Source organism: Perissodus microlepis, chromosome 16 (genome assembly GCF_051167445.1).
Source record: "Perissodus microlepis isolate ML-2025 ecotype Zambia chromosome 16, ASM5116744v1, whole genome shotgun sequence".
In the NCBI taxonomy this organism is placed as follows: Eukaryota; Metazoa; Chordata; class Actinopteri; order Cichliformes; family Cichlidae; genus Perissodus; species Perissodus microlepis.
Window position 1 is genome coordinate 30,052,555 of NC_140476.1, and position 27,274 is coordinate 30,079,828.

Here is a 27,274-nt window from a genome sequence, read left to right on the forward strand (position 1 = left end):
TCTCTGCTTCCGCACATTTTTCTTCCTGTCTGCCTCTTTGTATTAAAGGTGCCTACGCACACTTATCTGTGGCAAAGATGAGAATTCCCTTAATGGCAACGTGTTTCTCGAACATAAAGGCATTCATGCTGCGAGTGACGAATGTAACAGTTGGCATGCATCAGCACATCAGCATCACGCAGATGGCCATAGTGAATGCTGATTATGTTTGTTGGCCTTTTCAATAAACCATAATGATGTACAGTGGGGTTTGATAAAGGTGGAGGCACACAGGAATCATGCAGACGTGCTCACAATGCTCATAAACAGAGGCAAACAGCATGCATACCAGCCAATCAGCCATACATGGTAAAGACAATACTTTTCAGCTTTGCAGACAGCCGGCCCAGACAGGAGGAGAACTGGCGTCCAAGCTGATAGTATCAGTGAGAAAACTGTATTTTTCTTTTTGACCAGTCGAGGAGACATGCACACAAATGCACACTCACACACACCGTTCCTGCCTCTAACTCCCCCGAGATGAGTGCACGCTCAGCCCACTCAAGTCTCAACGCATTCTGTGGGAGTTTATGTATGGATCAAGCAGCCACGACGGAACAGAACAGCGTGGTTTACAAGTGCCAGACGCCACTCTCCACTCACCGCCTCCGAGTCTTCAAATCCATGAAGGTACAAGTTATCGTACATGGAGGAGTGAGGTTCCCAAAAATGAGCTCTTCAGTGCAAAATAGTTCGAAACGGCTCAAGATCAACCTGTTCTGGAGAGGATGGATGATGAGGATAGGGGAGTGACAGAGAGCACCAGCAGTCTCTTCCTCCACATGAAGGTAGATGAAAAAGAACCCAGATCACAGAAGAACAACAGATTTATAAAAGAAAAGGGAAAAAAGCTGGAGTCCAGTCTTCTCCTAATGCTGAATTAGATGTTACTGCTCCCAGGTCAAACATGTGTTGTTTCCCATTATAAGGCAAGCTTGGCTATCCCCAGAGGCTGAGCAGACCTGGCATTTCATCTGCCTTCCAAGCTGAGATTGCATGAGCCAATCCCTTCCCCAGCACTGGTTGATGACAGACGTGAGATGCAGGCTGCCGATTGGCCGATGCAGGCTCCAGTCAGCCCGGCTGGCTGTGAATAAGGAAGAGAGAAGAGAAAGAGGCGGGGGCGTCTGCAGCCTGAGAGCATCATTAACCAGCACGCCGTGTCAATCCTGTCCTTGTATGTGAGCGTGAGGTAATCTTTCACACTAAACACCGACATTTAATTTGCACATGCAGAACGGCAGCAAAGGCAAACAGCTGAGTGATGATACTTAGAACGAGAGGCAGACTCGATGCAATCGAGCTGCTGCTCCGCTACAAGGAGCGCCCGCGTCTTTACAGCTTCATGAACACACCGGAGCCGTAAAAATCAATCTGTAAATATCTGCTACAGGGAGAGTGATGGCAGAGGAGATCAATCAAGAAAAGCTAGAGAACTTCAAATCTACAGTTTGACACCTTTCATGGACAGCATCTGTTGCTATTATAACTACTTTACATGTGAAACAACAGTGCATTTAAAAAATATAGATTCCTATTTTAACCATCCCATAATTACCGCAGGATGTTAAGCTACAAATTAGATAAAGACTTTGAATTCATTGCTGTACAAAAGGTTTTCATTTGTGCAGCTGAAAGACTGTTTATTTTCAGAATAATCACCTCAGTAATACAAACATACATGAAAATCATTAATAAGGTAAATTACAGTATTTGTTTTGCAATTCATATTTCCCTGCTTTGGCTTTGAGCTTTAAAAGAAATTCTTGATACTATTCATAATAATAATATAAATTTCCCTGTTAAAAATACACAGACACACACAGACACACACACACACACGTTACACAAACTCAGCAATGATCCTACTCAAACAAGTTTGGCACTGGGACGTTGCCATTTGTTAGGCATAGTAGAGCAACAGCACCCTCTCTTGATCCGATAATGCATCTTCATCAACATCGCCACGCTTTTTTCCTTTTCCTTTTTTTTTTAGCTTGCTCCGAACAAGCTCTTCCCAAAACATCAGATTTTTTTGTGTCTATCCTGCATGTATTTTAGTGGAGGCACAGAGCCGGGTGCTACATCCTCATCATTCATTTAGATATTGCTCTGTGTCTTTATTCTGCACAGCAGCTCCCGGCAGACCCCCTCTGGCCCGTGTGGAACAGTAGATCAAAGGGAGACCTTTCAGAATAAAGGTCATTTTATTCAGGCTGAAGCTGCATGAAATATCACATATAAGGGTCCTTTTTTTTTTAAAGAAAGAGAGAAATAAAGAAAGATGGGAAGCAAAATAGAAAGAGCACAAAGGGTGAAATATGCTTCTGGAGAAAAGTGGGACCAAGCTGCCACGTAGATCTGGTGGTATAATTAGATATCACGTGTAACACGACAGCTCGAGCAACATTACCTCACTGAAAATAAACACATACGCACACAGGCTGAAAAAATGACAAGAAACTGAACTAATAATGGAACAAAGCGGATAAGAGAGGCATAAAGAATTTGTGTTCTTACTCATATCTCGAGCTGTCACTGTCATCCATTTGAGTTCAGTTAGGTTTTCTGATTTTTAAAGGATCTATCAGGGTAGAAGCAGGTTGAACATGTGAGAACTCGTTTAGGCGTTTTATGTCTCTAACAGACGCTGTGCCCAATCAAGAGACAAAATGTAACATCCCAGAGAAACAAAGTGCAAGAAATATCAGACAAGCCAGAAAGGAACTTTAGTTTCTCAGCTAGAAAGGCACTCCAACTTGCTCCTACTCCTTTTGCCATTTTCTAAATTAAGCATGCAATCATTTCCAACTGATAACAAAGTACCTTTCATTTGTAATTTATGAGATTGTCTCCATCATCTACTCAGGAGGTGCTGACAAACTAGCGTGCAATACCAGCTGCGAGCAACGGCAGCGGTGGCTTGGCCCATCAAGTAATTCACAAATTAAAGGCTGTTGAGTTTAGCCATGTGACCTACATAAGGGGGATTAGCAGTGTGAAGTCTCTTCCTTATCACTTCGCAAGCTGCAAGCTGAAAGATGAGGTTAAAGAGTTGCCTCTGTTTGATGTATCGTGAGTCGGCAAGGCAAATTAAATTTCCGGGACGGCATTATAGGTTTAGCAATCTCACAATGAATTCAATCAATTAACTCTGCAAGCCTTACATTCATTCATGATTCCAAGATTTATTCATGTAAAGCCACGGAACAGATTTAGAGAATGAAAACACGACGATCCAGGACGTGACTGCGAGATAAGAAATTAATTCAGGCGATGTAACAGAGGCAGTCAGGAAATTCGGCTGTGACTAAGAGGTCATTTTCTGCTGAGAACATCTATTGGTCCACCAAAATTCATCACTGTACTCTCATTGTGTCCTCAGGGCATCTCAAAATAAAAGGTCTGCTACGTGTGAAACCCCTTTTCTTCCCGTCATTTGGATGTCAGTATCAACTGAATTAACTGTAAGTAAGAGACACTAATGTAGGAAATAACTTGACCTAGGCTTATTAATTCCAACACCAAGAAAAAAAGATCATCTGTGCCTTCACCTTTGAACCATGATAAACATAAATTGCTTGGTTTGGGGTTTTTAAATATATACATATATGTTTATGTCTGTGTTATCAAGACAGACTGGTTTTAATAAGCTCTTTAATAAGCTCAGAGTTCCCCAAATGACAATTATTCTGCTTTGAATAATTTAATTCAACATTATTTATATGGTGCCAAATCACAACAAGAGTTGCCTCAAGGCACTTTATATTGTAGATTAAAAACCCCACATACAGAGAAAACAACAACGATGAGTGCTTGCTCCCTATGAGCAAGCACTTGGCGACAGTGAAGGAAAAACTCCCTTCTAACAGGAAGAAACCTCCAGGCTCAGGGAGGGGCGGTCATCTGCTGCAACCGGTTGTTGGTGCTTTTTACTCATTTTTTGTTAGACAGCATAAACCCTAAATTAAATTACATACATGTACTTGCTGTTAGCAGCACTGTAAAATTATTCCCACTCACATCACCTATCTTTAATACATATGTGTAGAGAAGTGTCTATGTTATAAGTAGTAGATTCCGGTAGAACTGAAAGACTAAAAAAAACAACGAAGATAATGAGAACTGTACACAATGTAAATGTGGGACCTTTGAAGGAGATGATCTTTTTTTGTCATTTGTTACATATATATTGTTTCATATGAATATGAATTCAGGGATTCCTGATAAAATCCCAACCCTAGTTCAGAACTGCTGAATGGCCTACCCGAGTACAGACCCAGCTAACCTCAAGAGTTCAGAACCCCTGTTTGAAGGGAGAGTTAACATTTCTTATTAAGAGGTCAATGCATTTAACAATTGCAAAGACCTCCAAAGATGCAAACCAGCAGCTAGTCTTAAAAACAAAACATAATTAGATGCATGAGGGTCAAATAGAGCCAGCCGAAGAAAGAGGTGCGATGAATACAGACAGCTGCAAAACGATTTTGAACAGACAAAAGAACCTGAAAATGTGTGCAGAGACAAAAACTGAAGAGAAACAGATGACAAATTAGCATAAGGAGATAGAATATTCACATTACAAGAATTGCTACAAAAATGCTAAGTGACCAGAGAGAAGTGCAAACTGGTTGCAAATACAAACAGACAATAAAAAAGCTGAATGTTTCGTCTTCTGCATCTATCCGCATCTTTAAGTTGTTGCTATGGAGGAAAGGTTAAAGGCCTTTTTACAAGTCTGTCTTATAAATAATCCTTTCATGGACCTTAAAGCCTGGCTCAGGATTCGATCAGGTATCCACTCGCCAACAGCACACATAAACATCTGTGTGTAGGTGCTCTGCGTACCATCTGGGAGAATCAGTTTTTTACCATCTCGGCAGCAGATCTGTTCAGTATCACATGGAGTGACTCAGACTCGTCATCCATATCTCCTGGAACATAATGTCCCTGTATTGTGACACAGTCGTCCATTGGAGCAAACAATTAATTTAAGTCATTTTCTCTCATTTTTCTTTGTAAGACAAGCACCAGAGGTCATTCAGAAGACGGCAGACCCCACCTCGCCTTGCCCTGATCCCTGTGGTCTCCTACTTAAATGCACTATTTTCTGCCAATCTTTGGTTATTACACAGATGAAAAATTTTGTATTTGTGCTCCTACTGGTTTGAAGTGGGTGAAGAGCAATATTTATATCGCATTCTGGTGACAGTTGGATTGCTGTTTGCTTATGCTGCCAACACAACCTGTCATATTTTGTCAAACCACACCCACACAGTACAATGAACATTATTCTTTCTTTTTTTCCCCCAATCGTAATGTCATTGTAAAGTGAAATACTGCAAGGTTACGAGTGATGTAATGTTACTTCAAAGTAATTTACAGTAAATTACTGACATCTGGTATCACCATCATTTTACTGTACTGTACAACGTGATCTGTCTTTGGAACCACAATAATTGATCAGACAGTAAATGGCTGCATTGAACTGTGACACTGCAACTTTTCTGGTCTTTCTTGGACTCTTTACATCACGTAGCCACATTTGAACTGGCCTAAGATCACAATTTGCAACAGAAAAGGCTAATATTTAAAAAACAAATTTTGAAAACGATACAAAAATTCGTATTCGCATGGATCACGCCTAATCCTTTTCTCCCTCGTTGCAGAGCTGAACAAACTAACATTAATAACTCCAGAGTCCAGGGAAGATTTATAATGTTGACCATGATTCTGTAATGTCCACAAATGATCTGTAGAGGAGGAGCGTTCAATAAAAACATTCGATATCTACCTCGGCTGCTGTAAAGAATGCCTTCATCTCACTTTTTTCTCCTTTCATTGAGTTTTTGCTGTAAAATAAATTTAAAAAAAATTGTTACCTTCTTGTGAAAAGAAAGGAGGTGGTGCAGTTTTCTGCTAATCAACCTTGTCGGCTTGACCCCTGTTGTTGTTGAAGGCTGTTACTATGGATACACGTGGGAATCAAAGAGAGAGAGCCCACTCCTTCTCTTCTTACCTGATGACGATCACAGCGGTGATGACACAAATCACAGCGGGGGCGTTACAGAAATCTCTGAGTGTGTAATAAGTAAATGGAGTGGGCAAGAGCTTTCATTTCATTCCACTGTCCTTGTGCTTTACTTTTTGCCTCTCCTTCTTTTTGTCTACTCTTTCTTTCTTTGAGGTCTGTCTGCAACACTGTCTTTTCCACCTTCTTCACTTCCTGTGAGTCATATTATTACTCCAGTGTCAAGCAGTAGGCATTCACTAATTAATGGATGATGTTTACACTTTGAACACAAACTGCATTCATTAGTGTGCTGCTCAATAAAAATACAGATCTTATATTTTATTTACATTGCTAATCATCTGGTGTTATGCTCAGTTTTGTTCAAATGGAATTATGTACAAAAAGATGATTTCTGTGACTAATGAAGGGCTACACCATCATAACTCACATCTGATGATTCAGTTCTTTCTCCAACTTGATTTGGTCTGATTTACTGTATCTCCAAAGAGCACGTGTGACCAAGTTTGTTTGAGGTCAGGTTTGAAAGCATGAAAAAGGGAGAGAAAGAGTGGGGCTTTGGGACAAAGGTAGTCACTGATGAACTATTCTTGTATCTTTGTATGGCCTCTGCAGCCTTGGTTCCCTTGGTAACTTGTCAGCAGGATGTCAAAGTCCACGGTAAGCACTGTAAAGTAGTCTGGCGCAAGCACATTATGAATTAAAGAAGGGACTTAAGAAACCAATTTGAATTTTGTTTTCACTGTGACATATACAAAAGAGGCGGTGCATCCAAACAGTGTTGCCTGGCGCTGCTCCCGTGACTCGTGAAAGTTTGGTAGATGACTCAAAAGCAGGTCAGTTAGCTAAATTCCCAAGTGAGACCAAATCAAGGCCATCTATTCCCTGGACTACAGCAGAACATCTTCTAGACTGGCAACATGTTATCTGCTGCCACAGTGTTTTCTCTTCACATTCAATTTCCACTTCATATTGGAGCCAAACCCATATGAGTCTAACCAAAAGTTATGTAATGATGGATTGAGGTCAGAAATCAACAGTGGTCCAGAGATGAGCTCTCAAAAACACTTCATTCCACCAGGGATATCTGCAAACAGCAAGTGTTCACCACTCACTGTCAGAGCTGGAGTTTGCATCAATTATTAGTCTTAAGTGCTTCATAGTGTTGTTTATAGCTCTTTAACTCCTTTCCAAAGGACCTGGTAGGCTATTAAGACACAATTAGGATGTTTGCTAAGACCATTAATCTCTGGCTCTCTTCCACAGTGTGTCTTATGTCCTGTCTCCCTCCCCTTACCCCCAACCAGTTGCAGCAGATGGTGACCCCTGAGGTTTCTTCCTGTTAAAAGAGAGTTTTTCCTAATCTGACAGTTGGGGTTTTCTCTGTATTATTGTAGGGTTTTTACATTACAATATCAAGCACCTCAAGGCAACTGTTGTTGTGATTTGGTGCTATATGAATAAAACTGAATTGAATTGAACTGAGTTGCTACCTAAACTAAAGACGCTTGTCATATGTGTTGTAGCCAGGTGCAGCGCTACATGGTGAAGCTTTCATCAGTATTAACCAGATCTATGCCTCGACGAAGCAGAAATACAGTCATTCATGTTGTTTAAGCAGGTTTATGCTTGACCTCTAAAAGTTCAAGTTCGTCATGTCCTACCTGTCTGAGGATGAAGCTGGTGGAAGTGGTGCTGCCATCGGACCTCTTCAGTCGACTGCGTCTGGAGTAAGTCCCCCTGTTAGCCTAATGAAGGCAAAACAGACCCGCGAATGAACTCTGCTCTTTTATTTTATATTTGTGATTGTATTTTTGTTGGCCCTTCCCTTTATTTATCCCCCTCTCCTCTACAGGACAAACCCAAGGGCACCTTCCTTTCAGTAACCCCGTTAAAACCAGCATCTCAGTCTCTCTGGTTAAAGTGACGTTGATGCCAACCAGCTGTCTCTTGTCTGCTGTGATGACCTGATTATAAGAAGCCGGTCTTTTAATGCTTTCTCGGACTGTACGGATTCAGTTTTTTCTGACCTATTTTCACACACAAGCAATTTGTTTAAGTGCAGCGAGGGCATACTTCACTTGAGCAGGAAATGAGGTGAAATATAGTAAATGGTTGCAGCGCTTGGCTCTTATGACACTCTTGCGCCTGGTATCATATCCCTTCGTGACAGCAGAGGGAGGAATATCACTTTCTGTGATCCCATCTTAATTTTAAATTGCAGGCATGGCCAAACTATAACTTCAGAAAATCACAACACAAAGCAAAAGTGCCTTCGCTGCGTATAACGGTCTCTAACGAGGCCACTTTGCTGAGTTCTGTATTTACACACATTCTGTAGTAGATAATGTCTCATTTGCCTGATTAATGTAGTGAATGTTCAAAAATTTCCCCCACCCAGAGTAAAATCCTTAAAGTTAGTGACGTCAGCAGTTCAAAAACACAAAGAAATGTGATTCAAGCCCGAGCCTGAACCATCCTGAGCAGGATGAATTTCTGACCACAACTATTAGGCTACATAGTCTTAGGAAAATTGATTATTTCATTGATTATTATGCTTCATAATATCTGATTCATATCTGATTCTTTCCTGGTAATCAAATAGCAGCACTCCCATTCATTACATCTAAGTGCACACACAGTTACATTAACAATCTGCAAATGTTGTAACATTGAAAAAATATGGGAGGGGGTAAAGTACCTCCCTTCCCTGGAAAAGTTTTTTAAACTACCTCATGCATCACGAGCTGGGCTCCGTCATAAAGTGCTTAATAATTGAGCACCTAATTTCATTCCTTTTTGAATAAATCAAATTCACGCCACGCTGCAGATCCCGTGCAATCTCAGTTTGACTAATAACACCTCGAGGACTAGTTAGAAATAATGAATGCATCCTCACCAAGACAACGAGCAGGATGACTTGTTTTTTTTTGTTTTTTTTCAATTATTATTATTATTATTATTATGTCAGCGTAGTGTGGAGTAAGGGGGCTTCATTAATCCCCCCGTGCATATTTGCATATATTTTAAGATTTGTCTTTGCGCATCATTAAAACATTTGCTACAGATTCTCGCTGTTTCACGTCATGTTTTTTTTTTTTTTTTCCTACCTGAAACACGGGCTTCTGCATCCCCTCTCCTATCCCGTGACGGGTGTAGATGTGCCGGGACATCTCAGCCAGTTCGTCGGTCCAAGGCGGAGGCTGGCGCTCGGTGCCACTCCACTGGAAGTGCCGCTCCTCGGGCGGCGGACAGTGAACCGCCGGCTCCAGCTTTACTCCGATTCACGCCAGCAGAAGAGAAAAGACTTGGACGGCAGCTCGGACGTGTCCTCCTGCAGATCTTTACGGAGTGGACAGGGCACGTACATCAGATGTAGCCCTCCTCTTCCTCCCACACGCATCACACAGGGTTACATGAGTGCTGCGTTCAAGGACGAAGTAGAACTTGAGAATTTCGTACACTCAGCGTGTGTCATTTGGAGGGCAGCCGTCAAAAGTCAAACTCAATTAGATAATATATTTAAAAACATTCACACTTGTCTTTATGTCACACGTAAAAAAAACCAAACATTTTTTATAGCCTACTTTATATATGATATTCAACTTAACTCTATCCTCCACAGCAGGGACGTCAGCCTCATTTTACATCCTGGGCCACATACAGATCATTTTCATCTTAAGTAGTCAGTGGGCCGAACAAGCGAAACTTCCTTTTCTCTTGGTGTGAAGATGTTTAACTACACATTTAATCTAGTTTAATATATATTAAAAAAAAAAAGAAGCGCAGTTCTAACAGCAAGTCTCGGTTTGTCTACACGATTAATAAATGCTTCTATAGTAAATGAAAGAAATCACAAATAAATAAATGTGCCGTACCTTGCTGTTCAGACTCTCTTGCAAGTCCAAAATCTATGTCCTCCTTCACATTTTTTCAAAGCTGTTCAGTGGGCCCGATTTGAATCTTTGCTGACCGATCCTGGTCCCCAGGCCTTATGTTTCACACCACTGCTCTACAGATTTAATTTCACTTTGATTTCTCAGATTGGTCCATACTTGGATGCCAGGTTCTTTATCAACTTTTCAGAAGCTTGCGTTTTACAAATGGTCATTTTTGTGATCTATCTATCTATCTGACCCACAGACAAGCAACAAAATGAAGGTGGCTGCAGTAAAGTACTGATAGAGCACCCTCATTAAATCTGGAAGTCTGCACTTCAATCACATCTTGTTTGATTTAAAATTCACTGCGGTGGCAATATTGTAAACCATTGCATCATTCAAAAAAACAAGGAAAAACAAATGAACAAAAGTTATGAATGCTAAAAAGGTCATTTAAATATTATTGTAAGTTTATAATGGGCACTTTAATGAAGTAAAACCACTCCCTTTAAGTGGAGAGAAGGAGTGGGCTCTCACCCTTTAAGGTGCATAAAACCACAGTAACCTCCATAAAGATCGACTACGGTCCTACTTATTATTTATTCTTATTTACCGTTTATTATGGCACACTGCTAGAATGACTCAGTCATGAATATTCAAGTGCGTTTTCTCCAAATGTTTTCATGAGAAGTGCTAACTGTAAACAGGTAAAATTATATGCTAAACTAAAATATTCCAATAAACACATTTGCAGCCCTACGTAATCACTTTCCACCAGTTTCGTGCCGCATTCTTCACTTAAAAACAGGCCAATTTTCAACTCAAAAATATCTCACGAGGACAAACAACAGATGAGGGAATCTTCTCAGCCATCCTCAGCAGACCAAGGCACCAGCTGTGCTGTTTTCAGACAATCTCGAAAACATTTATTCACACTCCCACGTATCCTGGAAGAGCAGGCAAGAATCTGACTTTGCAACTGAAGAACAGTTTTACCTGCGCTTTGCTACCCATAACCAGCTCTAGCATTCACATAACCTCCAGTGTATCCAACAGAAAGATAAAAAGTAGAAGCTATAAAAAGGCCAAGTGCAATTAATAAATCATGTCTTCTGGGTAGAGCATATTATTGGATTGTACGTCTCATGCAGATGGGGATGTGCAGGGAATAGCAGAGGCTAATTACTGTAGGTGGACAGTTTCTATTTTAATCACCCTTCTCTTAATTGTACAAATGTAATTACTTCAACAGCTTCAGAGGAATCGGCGCTAAAAGAACAAAATCAACTTCCACACACGGCGTTTCTCTTATTTCAAAGTATATTTATTGAAGAATATTATACAGTTTGCTCTGTTACAAAAGCAGTTTTAAAATCCTGGATGACACAACGTTTCCTGGGATATTTCAAATATAAACAATTATACACGTCCAGAGGATTCAGAGACAGAAGTCGCTTCCCAACGTTGTGTTTGATTTCTACAGAAGAACAAGGCATTCAGTGGTAAAATAAAATGTTTACAAAGCTAAGGTGCAATGCCAAAGTCACTGACAAATCCAGATATTTTACATCTAATATACACTGCCTTTAACATTAGGGATGCTTAACAGAAATTGAGTTCTGGCTAAAGTTAGAAGTGTGGAGTTACTGCAGCAGCCCAAAAGACTGTATGAGAGCTCTTAATTTAAGTGGAGGGAAAAACATCTATTTCTTCAGTTTGACTAAAGATTTTTTTTGTGTATTTTAAAAAAATGTTGTCGTTTACATTTTGCCAAGAAAATAAAAGTCAAAGCAGAAGCCCAGTAAAAATAATTACCCACTTTTTCATGTCTCCATATATATATATATATATATATATATATATATCTCAAAGTACAGGCAATGCTGATGACAATTATGACGTTTTAGTACATACACATTAAAGAATGTGCTGTGGATTTGCATAAAACATAGAAGAGACAGAATGATGTTAGAACCATGAAGAGATGCAGCATTTTACCAGACTACCAAACCCATTCAGACGTTTATCTATTATCCATTCACCCAAACCTTTGAAAATCAGTGTCGCTTTACATTGACAACGAACCTCTTTTTGGGAAAGTACTCAAACACACACAAACATGGAGAAAAAACAAATGTACACACACATACACATAATTAAATATGTCAAATGTAACCATAGAATGCACAAGGCAAAGAGTCTATGGGAACGTCATTTCTGAATTATTTACAATGTTAACATATTTGACAATTGAGAAATAGAGTTTGCACTTCTAAATTCTGTTAGAGACACTGATCAGCTACAGCGTTGGTGGCTGGTGATGAGAACAGTGAAATGGGAGATCTGGCCTTTTAAGTACCTGCACATGTTTGTGCTGAAGAGAGCACCTGAGCTGGAACTCACGAATTCAGTCTTTGCAGATGAATAAACTACATCAGCTGAGTGTTGCAATCAAGATGATGATCAGGATAAACGGCTCATACCTTCATATGAATCCACTTGCAGACTTAAACAAGAAAAAAACAAACCAGTAACTGTTCCATTTTCCTTGCCTACATTACAACATATGATTGTGTTTTTATTCACATTTACTCTACATGCTTGCAGGCTGTTTAATTTTTTTGTTGGCTTTCTCAGCGATCCATCTCAGGAAAGATTTTGATAGCCACACTTGTGCACAAGACTTGGACGCTGCTTGCATTTTACTCTCAGAGCTACAAGGAATACTTTACTCGATTTTATTCCAACTTGAGCACGTTATCGCACCGTCGATGTATTAGGCTTTAAGGGCTGCCAAAATGCTGCGTCTGCAGACAAGGTTGTGTGAACAGATCATAAACAAAGAAGAAAATAACATTTTATCTCATCTAGGCTAGTGTGGTCTAATCCTCTTTAACCAATAAGAAGACTCGCAGTTCAATTCAGAAACAGCATGGTGTTGATGTATTATTTGTAATATGCTAATTTCCTAAACAAATTAGACAATGACCGCTTGTTGCATGGTCCTGTACAGCAAAACCAACTCTTCTTCGCGCTGACTGATGATGTTTGAGAAAACCAGCATTGCTTTGAGTCACCAATGAAAAACGAGGAGACTAAGAGAAAACTCTCGGTGCCGTGTTAAGCCTCACATACAGTAGCCGAGTTTTGACTTGGATGCATAGCAGACCTGCGTTACATACACGCATCAGTTATTTCAGCTTTCCAGGGGTGTCCTGTTCGGCTTGACAGGCACAAAAAAACAAAACAAAACAAAAAACAAAAATAAAAGCCAAAGGAATTTTCCTAAAGCAATAACCTGACACACACATGCGTGCTAGGTAAACCAAATGAACACACAACTAGCAACTGAAATATCTGAAGGGTGTATCTTCTCAGGTCTGCCCTGTGTTAGTTTTACAGAAGAGGCTGCTGGTAATATGCTGCCTGCTGCTGCTGCTGCTGAGGAGCCTGGTGAGGGGGAGCTGCTACAGGATAGGACACAGGAGGCATGCTGGAGTTGTGGTAGGCTGACATATCCATGGTCATGCCTGCCTGAGGTGGGTAAGGAGCTCCTGTGGCTTGGCTCATGTACTGAGCGTTCAAACCACTGCTGTGAAATAAATCCACAAGTGACATTTAGGTCAACAAATTCATGAATCTATCATTTCAATACATCCTCTAGAGAAATATGATTGGTAGGTAATATTATTTTGTTAGTAGTGATCAAATTCGGTTTTCTAAATGAGTGTTTCCATAGTAACAGTACATTGGTGTGAAAAAGTGTTTTTCCTCTTCCTGATTTCTTTGTGTATTTGTCACACTTAAATGTTTCAGATCATCAAACAAATTTAAATATTAGACAAAGATAACACAAGTAAACACAAGATGCAGTTTCTAAATTAAAGTGTTTATGAACACCCAGGCCTGATTGCTGCTTCACCTTTTCTCAATGAAGAAATCACTTAAATAGGACCTGCCCGATCAAAGCGGAGTAGACCAAAAGATCCTCAAAAGCTAGACATCATGCCACGATCCAATAAGAACAAAATAATCTCAGTCTACAAAAGGTTACAGAGACATTTCTAAAGCTGTGGGACTCCAGCAAACCACAGTGAGAGTCATTATCCACAAATTGCGAAAACATGGAACAGCGGTGAAACTTCCCAGGAGGCACCGGCTGACCAAAATTACCCCAAGAGCGCAGTGACGACTCACCCAAGAGATCACAGCAGACCCCTGAACAACATCCAAAGAACTGCATGCCTGCAAGTTCATGACTCCACCATAATAAAGAGACTGGGCAAAAATGGCCTGCAAACCACTGCTGAGCCAAAGGAACCTAAAGGCTCGTCTCAGTTTTGACAGAAAAGATAAAGTCTTCTAGTAAAATACTCCGTTGACTGGCGAGACAAAAGATGAACTTTTTGGAAAGTGTGTGTCCCGTTACATCTGGCGTGAAAGTAATACAGCATTTCAGAAAAGGAACATCATAAGGTAAAATATGGAGGTGGTAGTGTCATGGTCTGGGGCTGTTTAGTGCCTCAGGACCTGGAAGACTAGAAAACACCCTGAAGGAGAATGTTCAGTTATCTGTTTGTGATCTCAGGCTGAAGCTCACTTGGGTTCTGCAGCAGGACAATGACCCAAAACAAACCAGCAAGCCCACCTCTGCATGGCTTACGAAAACAAAATGAAGACTTGGATTTAGGTCAGGATTTAAGTCCTCACCTGAATCTGATTGAGATGCTGTGGCATGACCTCAAAAACGTGGTTCATGCTGAATTACAACATGATGAATGGGCTAAAATTTCTCCATGGGGCTGTAAAACCGCTAAGGGTGGCCCAACCGGTTATTAGGATTTGGGGGCAATCACTTTTTCACACAGGGTCATCATAACTTTGTCCCCCCCCCCCTAATAATAAACACCATCATTTAGAAACTCCATTGTGTTTACTTATGTTATCTTTGTTTAAATTTAAATTTGTTTGATGATCTGAAACATTTAAGTGTGACAAACATACAAGAAAAAGGAAATCAGGAAGAGGGCAAACACTTCTTCACACCACTGTATATTTATGAGAGAAGAAAAGCATATCACAAGTTTTTGTTATTTTCCCTTGTGATGTGACGGCTATGTCAGTGACAATGACACTGTTCATTATGATGTACAAATTAAAATGTTTTTGGTGATTTGCAGACACATCAAGTGATTAAAAATCTGTCTGAGATTGTACTCGACTTTCAACGTCCTTGTTAAAAGGGTGGAGGTGTTATTCTTACCTCATGTAGGGCGGCTGAGCAGTTTGGCTGTTGGGTAAGGTGTTGGGTGGAGCTGAGACATTTGGGGGTAGTGAGTGTAGAGGTCCAGGCTGGTCGCTGGGCAGATTGTAGGGCTGTGCAGAGGGGATCTGAGGCATGGATGGGGGAAGATAAGGGGGTGCCGCTGGTCCAAGGTAGCCCTGAGAAGACCAGGAGAGGAGCGTGGTGATAAGTGAATGCACTGAAAGGATGTAATAGAGTTCGGCAGTGAACTTATTTCCCAGTAAATATAGAACAGAGCCAGAAAAACTGGTTGACCACTCCCAGCAGGTGCTGCTGTCGGTGACTGCCACTGACCTGCTTGGTTTGTTTTAGCGTTTATACTGACCTGTTACTACACCTATGCTGCAGCTGCCAGCATGCTACGAAACTGCTGTTTGTAGTATTTATTAGTGAATATTTAACAGTTTATAAATTGTAACATCCTAATCTAAGCCACCAGATATGAGGAAGGTAAATTAGGAGAAGGGTTGCTCACAATGCATTCATATCTACATGTAAAGTATATTTTCCAGTTTTATCTTGTGTTGGTAACTCATTTGCACTGGCCACCTCCTGACTGTCACAGTGCTAACAGTTCTCCCTTTGCCTATTTAGTATAACACGTGGTTAATATGGGTAGCTTATTTTTTAAATAAACAGCTAGTTCTCGCAATATGCTTACTGCAGAGTTAGTAGTGTTAGTGTGATGGGTATAAAGCAGTCTTGTAACACATTCCTATTGCTCAGGTTGCATTTTGTTTAAACAGACAGCTGAAAAATTGGCGTGAGTTAGTCCTCGACTAGCCCTGTTTAAGTCAACTTGTAGTCATTTAGATCTTTCAGACCACTAACCACCCCCCCCAAAAGAAAAATAAAATGCTTCATGCTATATAAACTGATGCTGTGTTGTTTTTGCTCCAACCAAAACCTATAGCAGTGTGATTATGGGACATCTGTACCTAGCAATCTGTATAAGCTACTTGAAATTAATGCAAACAAATTACAAATGAAAAGAACTGCGCAAGAATTGTAATAATCCAAATCTCTATGATGACAATTTCCTTATCTTTTGAATTTATTCAAGACATATAATGAAGCTATTTTTAGTTTCACCACCCTTTAAGCTCTAGTTGGAGACTGCTACATCCAGAAACTACAACCTTCATTGTCTGAGATGCTACAAACATCCTCAGTCAGTAGCAGGTCACCAGCAGCTGCCCCAAATAATGAGATTTGGTGAGCTATGTTACACAAATAGCCAGCCTCTAGAGAAACGTGCACCAACAGAGATATTCAAAGAACAAATACCAATAATATAAAAAACAGTTATACAATTACAAATTAAATAATATTGGAAAACAGAGTTGAGTTTACATAATCTTCAGACAGAAGATCAGCTGTGTTCAGTCTTTATTCAGCATACAGAAATGATGCTGATAAAACACTTGTTTTAAATTATTAACAGTTTCAGAATTTTTTGTCATTTTAAATCCTTGTTTTTAACCAAGTCCCCGTTACTGCAGGTGCAATAAAATCCTGACAGTTGGAAAAAGGAAAATAATAAGTTGCAAGGAGCTCTGGTGTTTGCCTGCTATGCGAAGTGGACAGTTTTCTAAATCTCCAGGGAAAGACTGTGACATGAATCACCACCAAGAAAACAGCATGTGCTGAGAAAACTCCGGCGGCCTGTGACGCTCTCCAGGGAAGAAAAAAAAAATGCTGACTGAATATCAAGCCATCAGGACTAGTCTAAGATTAGTAACTAGTTTAGAGGCAAAACATGTGTGAATGAGACATGTTAGAGAAATCCTTAAAACATGTATGATTTAGCTCTGCGTCCTGCTGATTCTCCATATGTTTACATGCACAAACAATATTTTGCCAACCCCCATTATTTCTTTTTTCTATTCGGCTTGCTATCTAAACATCATGGATGTATACAAGGTTTCAGCTTCAACGTCATTTACAACTGAGAGTCACTCTTAGCAATCAGAGGCATGTAAGACTATTCTGACCTGCATGCCCACAGCAGAGCTGGCTGGAGGATACTGTGACTGCATCTTGGAGTAGGCCGAGTAGTATGGAGCCTCATTCATGAGCTTGTTGTAAAGCTCCAGTGCCTCCAAAACCTTCACATTCAACTCTGATAACTCTGAGTGATTCCTGCAACACACACAAACAAACATTAGTCCCAAGTACTGGATGAAGAACCTTTTGCATTTGCTGTGCATATTGTGATTATGATCAATCTGATTAATAATAGAGAAATGTTATATAATTAACACATTACCTGTCAATCTCCTGCAGCTTCTCATCAATCAGTGGGTTCATCTGTGCACATGCACCTATTTACATCCACGGAGAGAAAAAGAGAAATGAGGTTAGAAAGCAAAAGCACGGCTCACACTGACTGCAGCTGACAGCGACAGTTTGACTAGATTTAGAGTGGCATTAAAGTTTTTACCCTCCAGCTGGATCAGCTCTAGGGAGTCAGGAGTGGAATCTGCAGGATCTGTATTCTGCAGCAGTGCCAGTGTTCGGTCCATCTTCGTCTGCAGAAAGACGTGAGCAGATACGTGTTGGTAAAATAACTGAGAGATGGATTTGCAAATGAAGAATCGCTGAGGAAATGTGCTACCTCGTCAATGAAGACGGGCTCAGGCTCTATTTTGGTTTCCAGGCTTGTCTCTTCTGGAGTCGCCGGGTTATCAACATAAGTAACTATGAAAGAAAAGGTTCAATTACATTAGCAGCTCTAGAAATAATTTGATTAGAAATAAAATCAATATGCTCAACAGGAGGTACAAACAAGAGTCTGTGCTTAAGGAGCTACCAACCTGGCTCTGGCTCTGCATTCAGATTGGTTGTGACAAAGTTGGAGGGGAAAAGCCCAACTCCTTTGTGGTTCTCTCCTTTCCACCAGTTTGGATCACTGTAAACGGAAACATAAAACCAAAGTCAAGGAGCAACTGAGAGAAAGCCATACTTAGCGTCTGGCTAAGCTTCATGCCAGTCAGAACCATTACAACAAGAAGTCTAAAAATTCTCGCCCTGATGTGGTCTTTGGCAGCTCCAGAAAAGGCGGTTATGGTGAGTTTTCAGAGTTCTTGGTATGAAAAAGTATTTTGACGTTTGCCTAGTTTTACTTGCAGAACAGACTTTACAGATCATTTAAGTCCTAAAAATAATATCTCATATTAAAAATATTCACACTTCTGGATGAATCTCCAACAGGCAAACAAACCTTGTAACATTATTATCACTGACAGATGTTACTATTGCACTGCATGTACTTTGAACCACACTGATTAAATTTCTGTTTCAAAACAGTTAATGAGCATGGAGGAGTGGTTACCGCCATGTCATAATAACTTATCAAAGGTTAGTTTTTGACATCAGATCATTTCATTTATATATTATTTTATTTAGACATTACATCAATTTTTGGGTTATTACTGAAATTACAAGGCAGGGATGGTATTTATATTCAACATCCATGAAGATATAGCAACATGACTGTCTGATCTTAAAGGTCGTGCATACTCTGGGACTTTCAGTGGTAAAGTATAGATCAAAGCTAATGGCTGAATGCGCCCTCTAACCTGACAGACCTGTCCCCTTCTCTGGATAATGAACATTTTCAGTTTTAGCTACGTAAACAATTCATCTGCAGTAAACTCATTTTTGTACATCCAGATCTTCATTCAATGTCGGTAAAACGGTGCTATCTATTGGTTGGGAGGATATAGCAGAGCTGATTCATGACAGGAAGTGTTATAAAATATTACCTGTCATCCAACACTAGGATAAGTTCTCCAGCTTTGAAGGTCAGCTCGTTGTCTTCAGCTGCTTCAAAGTCGTACAGCGCACGCACCTTCCGAGCCTCCTGCCCCCCACCGCCATTAGTATAGTTTGGAGGGTCAGAGGTCATGGTCATGGGGCGTGTCTCTGCCTGCTGCTTCTGCTCCTGTAAGGACAGCTCGATAGCTGAAAAAAATAAACAAGAGAAGTGGAAATGAAGAAAGGGTATTTAGCACAGACAGACTTGGCACACATGCCAGATTCATTTAATTTTCAAAATGCAAATGGCTCTAAGGCAGGTGCTCCAATCACATTTTCAGCCACGGAGAATCAATTTAAAGGTTTTCACATGTATTTTTATCAGATTACTTTCTATGAAATCTGTGTAGAGCTTTTGGATTTTAAAAAATGAATTGAATACACTAACTTTACCTTTGGCAAGATCGTCATCATCCACTGGTTTGCTTGCAGTTGATGGGTTGGCCTTTGTGCTGGAACCCTGTGGTCAGTATAGAAAGACAAGGTCAGATCAGAGTGTAGAATAAGTGCACCTGAGGAAGAATGAAGCACAAAGACTTTAAATGAAAAAACAAAATGTTTTTTAAAACACGGTGCCACCTGGAGTTCATGCTGGGTATCACATATTGTTCAGAAATGTGTCTCTAGCCTTTAGACACAAATACTCCCAGGAGCAGTCTCGTTAATTATTTGTGTCCAGAAGCTAAACAATAGAAACGGGAAAAATGAAAACCGGTTTATTACAGCTTGAGTTTGTGCGGCCAAATCCAAACTGACAATAAGTAAATAAATAAACAAATAAACAGGTAAACGCTGCCACAGCTTGAGTCACGCTGCCTGCTGCTTTTTTCCCCCTTAGCTGACAGAGATTAAATGTCATACCTGCTGCCACATGAGCCACCTGCTCTCCACTGAGGCACATTTGCCAGCCTATCCCGAAAAAGGAAATGCAGCGCACCATCATCACAGCCAAATGGAGCACAGCCAGTGATAACAAAGCCAGGATGAGAAAGCAAATAAAATCGAAGGGATTTTAGACTACTGATATTAGGGCTGCAGCTATCAACTACTTTAGTATGTTTCATCCATGATCTGTTTCATTTGTCAAAAAAAAAAAAAACAACAACAAAAAACAAACAAACAAACCCTTTGTATTTACGTATCATACTCAATTTTATTTTTTAAAGAAAACATTTTCCTAAATGCAAAGATATATCTAAATAATCTCAAGTAGAGTCAAAGCCATAACATTTACCTTTACTATGTCTTCCTCAAAGGCTTTATGAGTTTTTGTACATGTGTTTCTGCTTGTTTACGTGTGCAGTGAATGAGAGTTTGTGTCTGTAAGCCTTTAGAGGAGAATGTGGTGGCTTCTATGAAGAGAAGTGAGCATATCAGCATTCTGATGTTTGCCCTCTGCTTTGTTGCACAGTTTTTGTGCTGCTGAAAACAAGACGTTATGATGGTGTAGACGTTAATTAATATTAACAATAATTCACTGTCCAACCTAACAGTGGATCAGTGGCTCAGAGTTTTACTGGGCCATGTATATTTTTATTGGCTTGGGAAAAAAGATGTCTTTTTTTTTTTTTTAAATATTAAGGCAATTTAATTGAGACAGTATTTTTACATCATCTCAAAAATTGTATGAAAATCTTAATAAATAATAAACATGGTCTAGTACACCTCATGTCCCCCTTTTAGACTCACCCCTGTAAAATGGGACGGCTGCTCAGCAAGCTGTATAATTTAAACATGTTTCAGACTAAGTTAACAATTCAACTGCATGTGCTCGTCGCAGTGTGTAAACAGACTCTGGCTCCACATTAAACTGTGCCAGCCTCATCATCACTGCTGCTGTTGTGTTATCAGTGTGCGTGCGCTTAATATCAAACTTTTTATTCACACGCTGCTCCTTAAAAAGGTTTGTATTACAGGTCTGCTTGTAGTCTTATGGCGTTTCCATTGTAACAATGGTGCACCACAGAGCCGTGCCTTAAACCAACCATCGAAGCAAAGAATGTGTGTCGAGAATTTTTTTTTCATCAAATTATTCGAAATACTTAAATCAGCGGAGCCCTAACTCACATCACTGTCATTCGTTGTTTATTATTTAATGCTCTGAGTTGTCTATTGTGGGGAAAAGGATGTGTTGCACATTTATGTTTCTACTGAAGGCTACAATAGTTATGCCCTCAGTGGCAGCTTTATTAGAGTTAAAGTCTTCAAGTATGTCAGATGCTTTATGAGAAACTGATGTCAAAGTCCAGTTTTATCTGTGGCACATACAGATTTGTTGCGTAACAAAAAACACACACATTAAGCAGCAGAACAGAAACTAGAAAGCAGCTCTTACCATTACAAAGTCCGACTCTATGACATAAACCTCCAAAGAATTATGTGAAATATGTGAAGAGGAAATTCCACTCTAAGCTCCTCTCATATATACACTCTCCAAAACAGACAAACTCCACCCAGCCTGAACCTTCACAATCACTACACTAGCCTGAGGTCAAATCATGGCTACAATTCCAGCCTCAGCACGCTAGTGAACCCTACTGGATGTGGGATGTATATTACTAGCTTAAAAGAAGAACCTATTTCCAAGTAGAAAAAAGAAGGTAGATTGTGTGGTCACTATAAAACACAATGTAAAATGTTTATATTGTGATGTGAAATATTGTTTAACAGAGCATCAGCTTATGTAAAATCTGATACTTTACAAAAAGAGGCCTTTATTTATGCTGCAAATACAGTATACTTACACTTTGTTTATCTGTTATACTGGCATCAAGTATGACAAAGAATTATAAAATAAAAACTCAGGTGCAGCTGCTGCAAAGTAAAGACTGTATAAGACTTCTAAATGACTTTGTTACATTTCTCAGAATCATCATGTCAATATACCTGTGAGGATGGGGATGGGAAGCTGACACCCTCCTCTTTCAGAGACTTGATGGTGGCCCCAATCAGGCTCAACTGTGGATCTTTCTGAAAGTCCTCTGCCCACTCAACCATCAGAGCCTTTAGCTTTTCACATACCTTAGGGTGTGCCTAAAGAAGACATGAAAACAAACAGCCATGGAGTCTGGCATTGGTTAAGATTTTAACTGTAACATTAAACTTAAAGTTCCTCTGAGTTTGAAGGACTACACGGACAAGAAATTCTCTGGATAAGATTCCACCCCCAAAAAAGGAAGGAAAAAAAAAGAAACGCAAACCAGGCAAGTTTTCATACCTTGTTAAGAATGCTCTTCACTTCACTGGAAAACTCCCTTGAGCAGATTTCCAGGTGGAATATTTTGCCACAGTTTGATACACAAGCACCCAGCAACTGCAAGCCAAGACAGTGAAATAAGTATCACAGTAAAAAGACAGCCACTCATTATTTACAGCACATTTTAACAGCAGGTGAGTTTAGAGGTGGGATTTGATGACAACAGTCTGAAATTATCGCAATAATTTAAAGACAGAAATCTAAGAATAGAGCAGGTCATGTGACAGTATTAGCTCACAATGACTCAGACAAACAGGTCTCACATTCCTCATTTCATTTAAATAATACTGGCGTGGAAAGGGTCTTCTTTCCTGTATCCTTTTAAAGGAAATGGGTTTGCAGCCCAAATGCCAGTAAACTGTACTTCTAACCCCAAAACTAGAGAGGTGTTTGACCCAATCTATTGATTTATTAAACTTTTGCAGTTATTTGTGATGCCATTTTTATACATTAAATTAAATAGTAAAGCAACAAACTCACGTTAAGAGCCTGCATCGCCACATGAGGCACTTTGTGGTTGACTCTCTTCATAATGGATCTTAAGCTGTCCTTTGGTCTGCAACAGAAGGGAACAGTCTGTGGATTGGGGGTACTGTTGATGTCGTCAAGTATGAAACACTTTCAAATTAAGTGTCCAGGGCCACTGGGCTGCTCAAATCAAAATGTGCCATTAATATTCAACGGAAGATGGCTCTTTCAAGCTTACCCATTGGCTGTTGTTCCAATCTTATCACAGATGTCCATGATAAGTGCCCAGTCATCTGTTGTGTTGTTTTCATTGGTTGCCTTCTCTGGAAATATGTAAAATGCGGATTTAGTGCATATGCTCCAGTGAGAAAATAATTCCAATGGCATTGTGGCTGCTTATCTCCAAAGAAAATGTGGGAAGACATGCCAAATGCATGGTGTAATATAAAAATGAGCCGCAAGCCCTTAACTGGCACATTTTACATCTAATTTATGTTATACTGTCACCTATCGAACTCAAAATGAGTGTGGAAGAGTTCTATAAGCCAACTACATGTTGCTGTTTTTATTGTGCAACCTGTTCCTAATGGCCTTTTGTGACAAGACACTTAGAAATCCCATGTAAATATTTAAGTATTTAACCTGTGACCCGTTCAGCAGCTGACAAGCTAAAAGAAAAGCCTCATTAACAACTGAACTGCATTATCTTCTGAGTTAAAAGAAAAATCACAACATAAACTATATTGATCTCTACGATATTGATGTTAAGTGGTGTTCTGACATGCAAAGTGACCTGCCACTGTTTCATAATATGCTAGCAGCAAATTACTTGTATGACGTTTCCGACTCACAGTATCACTCCCATGACTCTCTAGTGCAATAGTGCTCTATTGTATGGTCATACAAGGACTATAGTGTTGCACAGTCAGATAAAGCTGTTCAGCCAGGAAGTGTCAATGAAAATTTACATAGGATAAGCCTAGGAAAACACATAGGATAGCTGACAAATTAAAGGGAAACACAATATAAAATGTCTTCGAAAGGTGCTGGGTCATTAGAAAGGCTTGGCATGGATTTTCCAAGACTCTAGACTTCAACTACAGGAAAACAACACCCTTTAAAAATAAATAAATAAATAAAATACATATCCCCTTATTTTATGTTTAAAAAATGGTGGTAGAAAGTGAGGTTTAACACACTGGTCCAAAATCTTCCATAAATGTTCAACTGGGTTAGGAGCTCATGAGTGTGAAGTCCATATTATTTAACTCATATACCTTATAGATAACCCGTTTGTCATGTGGGAAGAGACTATTCATCAGAATAGGAAGGTCATAGGACATCAGCGATTATTGTGAACAACTTACATTTGTTTTCACTGACAGTTCTCGCTAAAGGGACATGCGGACCCAAACAATGCCATCAGAAGACTGCCACAATATGTTAAATCAGCAGGATTATCTCCATGCTGGGGTGAAACATTCAGAGTTTTCCTTTAATTTTACACCCATCTGAATACGGACAGAAAACAACCAAACCCGAAAGGCCAGAGAGTGATTGATTAATTAGTCTTGACCAAGCTTTTCTAATTAACCATCAGCCGGAGAGAAAAAAAGGTTTCAACAATTGTAATCATTAATGACTCATTACTATATTATTTTCACATTTAACTATCCAATGACGTATCAACTCCAAATACTGAAAACAGGCATCACTAACAATTGCAGCCCACGGAGACATCTTCAATCCACTTCTTTTTTGTCTAACCAATACACCAAAATGTAAACCTCATTTAGTTTCTACATAAAACAAAGGAAAACACCAAATCCTCCCAAGTGAGACGTCAAGTGAACCGCAATGGGGATTTCACTGTTTTCGAGCATCAACAAAGTATACGCTTCAACGAAAACAGAAAAAAAGATAAAGGAGATTTAAACGAATGGTATTTGTGTGATAAAGTAGATAAAAATAGAACCATAAACGTATTTTGAGTTGATTTGGAATCAGCTGATCTTGTAATGGCGGTTATCCTGTGAGTTTATATGAATCACCAAGTTTTTTTTCTTACAAAGCAATCGCTGATAATAACAAATGAACTGGAAACTTAATAAAAGAGGTCGACAACACATCGATATGTCAGGTACAAACTAGCAAAGGCTAGCAGGACTGGTATATGGTGTTGTAACAAAAATTGGCAGCCCTAAAGTAACTTATCACGTAGCGCTAGCGAATAAACAACTCGAGCTAAGCTAGCATTAGCCTCTAGTGTGACTGGCCCTATCGTTAGCTTCTGGCTGTGACACACTCAAAGGGCCAAAGAGACAACAATTCACTTACCAACATCTTGGTCAAATGGATTTTGGGAAAATAAAGGCATGTTAACTATTTATAAAGAGGCAGACTTTGTGATGAAAAAAGTACGTGCGTTCTTCAGGCTAAACCTAAACAAATATCGCTTCCTCGTCCATCTAACTCTCACCAGTTGCTCTTCCGGAAATTTGGCTGTCTCCAATAATGCCTGTTTACAAAAAATTTAAAATAAGAAATAAAAATACTAAGCAACTGAGTCTGTAGCACCTTTTCCTTTAATTGTGTTATTTTATTTTTTTTTACATTTTTACTTAGTGGAAATATAGCGCTGTGGCATTACATATACTTAAGCAATTAAGGGTGACACCTTTTTTATGGTTAAAGAGAAACACTGGCATCTAGTGGGGTAATAATGGATGTGGGCTCAGCATTGTTGTCCCAATGATACATCCACAAAGTATTAGCTTTTAGGTAAATAAATTATTATATATCACCACAATTTTTCTACACGGGTCCTCATATTTATTTAAAAATTCAGCACTGCAGTGGTCCTTAGCAAAAAGGGGAAACTGGTATTTTTAAGAGTCACTATGGTGAAACGTTATTAACTGGGCATTACCTTCAGGCATTTCTTTTTAATGCAGATTTCACTAGCATCAAAAATCAAAATCATCTTCTTGTACAGTCAATTGTGACTCTTCAGTTTCAATGACAGTGACATAGAATTCTTTAAAAGTGCAGAAGCCATCATAAGAGCCGTTTTATTGTAGAGTATGGTTCCCTAAAGCATAAGCACAGGTGTCTATCTAGATGTAGTTCAGGTCAGTTTAACCTCTTAAGAATGGAATAGAACACAATATAAAAGAATGGAATAAAAAAATAGTTTATTGCTACTGAAAATGGTAAAATGCATTAAGTGGTTGGTGGAGTAGTTTTTTACATAACTAATTAAAAAAAATAGCTAAATATTACAAAGAGTAAATATATGTAAAAAGCATAGGTGTATATACAAAGCTGGTATATACAAAGTTAAAATTAAATAAAAACTTGGTATTGTAGTAGTGTAATGAAAAATGTATTACAAAATGACAAATTTGACAAGAACGATTTTGAAAGTTACACAAGAGCTATGTTGATTTTGTATGTTGATTTAGAGTCCAAATGACCTTGGGGAAGAATCTGCTCATGAGTCTGGTGATCTGTGTTTTGAATGACCTATTATTAGTGGGGGCAACAGGTCAAACAGATGAGGACTAGAGAATTGAGGAACTAACTTGAATTTGATGATATATTTTGGCTGTGGATCTGTTAGTGTGTATTTGTGGTGTTTGCCAAGCGCAATAAGCAAAAATCATTGTTGGGCTTGTTTGTAGATTTGACCACTATCAGTTTCACAATCAATTGCTTGGTTGTTTGTGAGAAAATTACTTGCCATTTTTAAAGCAAATTAGTTTCCCCGGTTCTTAAAAGCTGGCCCAACTCTATTATTAGGTTTCTGACTGCTGGTGAAACGTTCAGTATTCCTGAAAATAAGTAATAGAATAGAATAGGCCTTTACTGTCCTTGTACATATACAAAGAAGCTGTGGTAATTATGTTCAAAGAAATAAATGCATAAAACAATAAATAAATAAATGTATGTAAGAATAAGTACGCAAGTAAATAAAAATAAATATAAAGTAAATAAAAATAAAGTAAATAAGATTAAATCAAATCAGAAGGAGAACAATAAACTGGGGATTTATTAAAGGTTGAATACACTCAGAAGCAATACATAAATAAATAAATATTTTAAACATTGGGTCCTCCATAACGATACTTTCATTGCTGATTAGCAATTCCAAGTCAGAACAATCAAATATTCTGTGCCACTTATTTGCCGCAGAAAATTATTCATTATTTAGAAAACGAATAAGGCAATGTGAAGAAACACAAACCGGGCCCCTGAAACAGGGTGGCACAAACCGCCACCTGCAGTCACAGGACCTGACGATGATAACTCAGTGATCCTGCACACTCTGCGGGCAGTAATTTAGTTAAATAAGGCAAATAAAAATATTTTAAAATAATAAACTTAAATAAGGGAATAAATACATATATTTTTGATGTTTTAAAAATGAATATTTATTTAATTGTTTTCATTTATTTATTTTTAAACTACGCTTC

General features: G+C 39.2%; 2 protein-coding genes and 1 long non-coding RNA gene across 7 annotated transcripts in view; 1 reads left to right on the top strand and 2 right to left on the bottom strand.

Moving 5' to 3' along the window:
• cacnb4a (calcium channel, voltage-dependent, beta 4a subunit) overlaps positions 1-9,483 on the bottom strand; it is a 33,434-nt gene extending 23,951 nt beyond the window's left edge. The window contains exons 1-2 of one of the 4 annotated variants that reach the window (XM_084954520.1): positions 9,181-9,483; positions 7,735-7,818 (exon numbers count right to left, since the gene is read on the bottom strand). In XM_084954520.1, coding sequence (XP_084810646.1) covers positions 7,735-7,818; positions 9,181-9,243 — 147 coding nt within the window. In that variant the 5' untranslated portion in view covers positions 9,244-9,483. Of the gene's footprint in view, positions 1-642; positions 1,012-7,734; positions 7,819-9,180 lie in introns of those variants that run through there. The other 3 variants (XM_084954519.1, XM_084954523.1, XM_084954521.1) reach the window with 3 other exon arrangements.
• On the top strand, positions 1,150-5,833 carry LOC146371188 (uncharacterized). Its single transcript, XR_014802886.1, has 3 exons — positions 1,150-1,231; positions 3,425-3,506; positions 5,063-5,833. It is a non-coding gene; the product is annotated as an uncharacterized LOC146371188 (long non-coding RNA).
• A 1,770-nt stretch (positions 9,484-11,253) lies between the features above and the next one.
• On the bottom strand, positions 11,254-25,314 carry stam2 (signal transducing adaptor molecule (SH3 domain and ITAM motif) 2). 2 transcript variants are annotated; one of them, XM_084908309.1, is made up of 14 exons: positions 25,137-25,314; positions 23,038-23,122; positions 22,812-22,887; positions 22,293-22,388; positions 21,962-22,108; positions 19,469-19,535; positions 19,024-19,222; positions 18,073-18,167; positions 17,874-17,956; positions 17,700-17,787; positions 17,526-17,580; positions 17,251-17,398; positions 15,215-15,393; positions 11,254-13,540 (listed from the first exon to the last, which is right to left on the bottom strand). In XM_084908309.1, the coding sequence occupies exons 1-14, from the start codon at positions 25,174-25,176 to the stop codon at positions 13,348-13,350; spliced, it is 1,551 nt and encodes a 516-aa protein (XP_084764435.1). In that variant the 5' UTR covers positions 25,177-25,314; the 3' UTR covers positions 11,254-13,347. The 2 variants fall into 2 exon arrangements, with proteins under 2 accessions (XP_084764435.1, XP_084764434.1); XM_084908308.1 differs by having other exon boundaries at positions 11,254-13,543.
• Between the last annotated feature and the right edge of the window lie 1,960 nt (positions 25,315-27,274).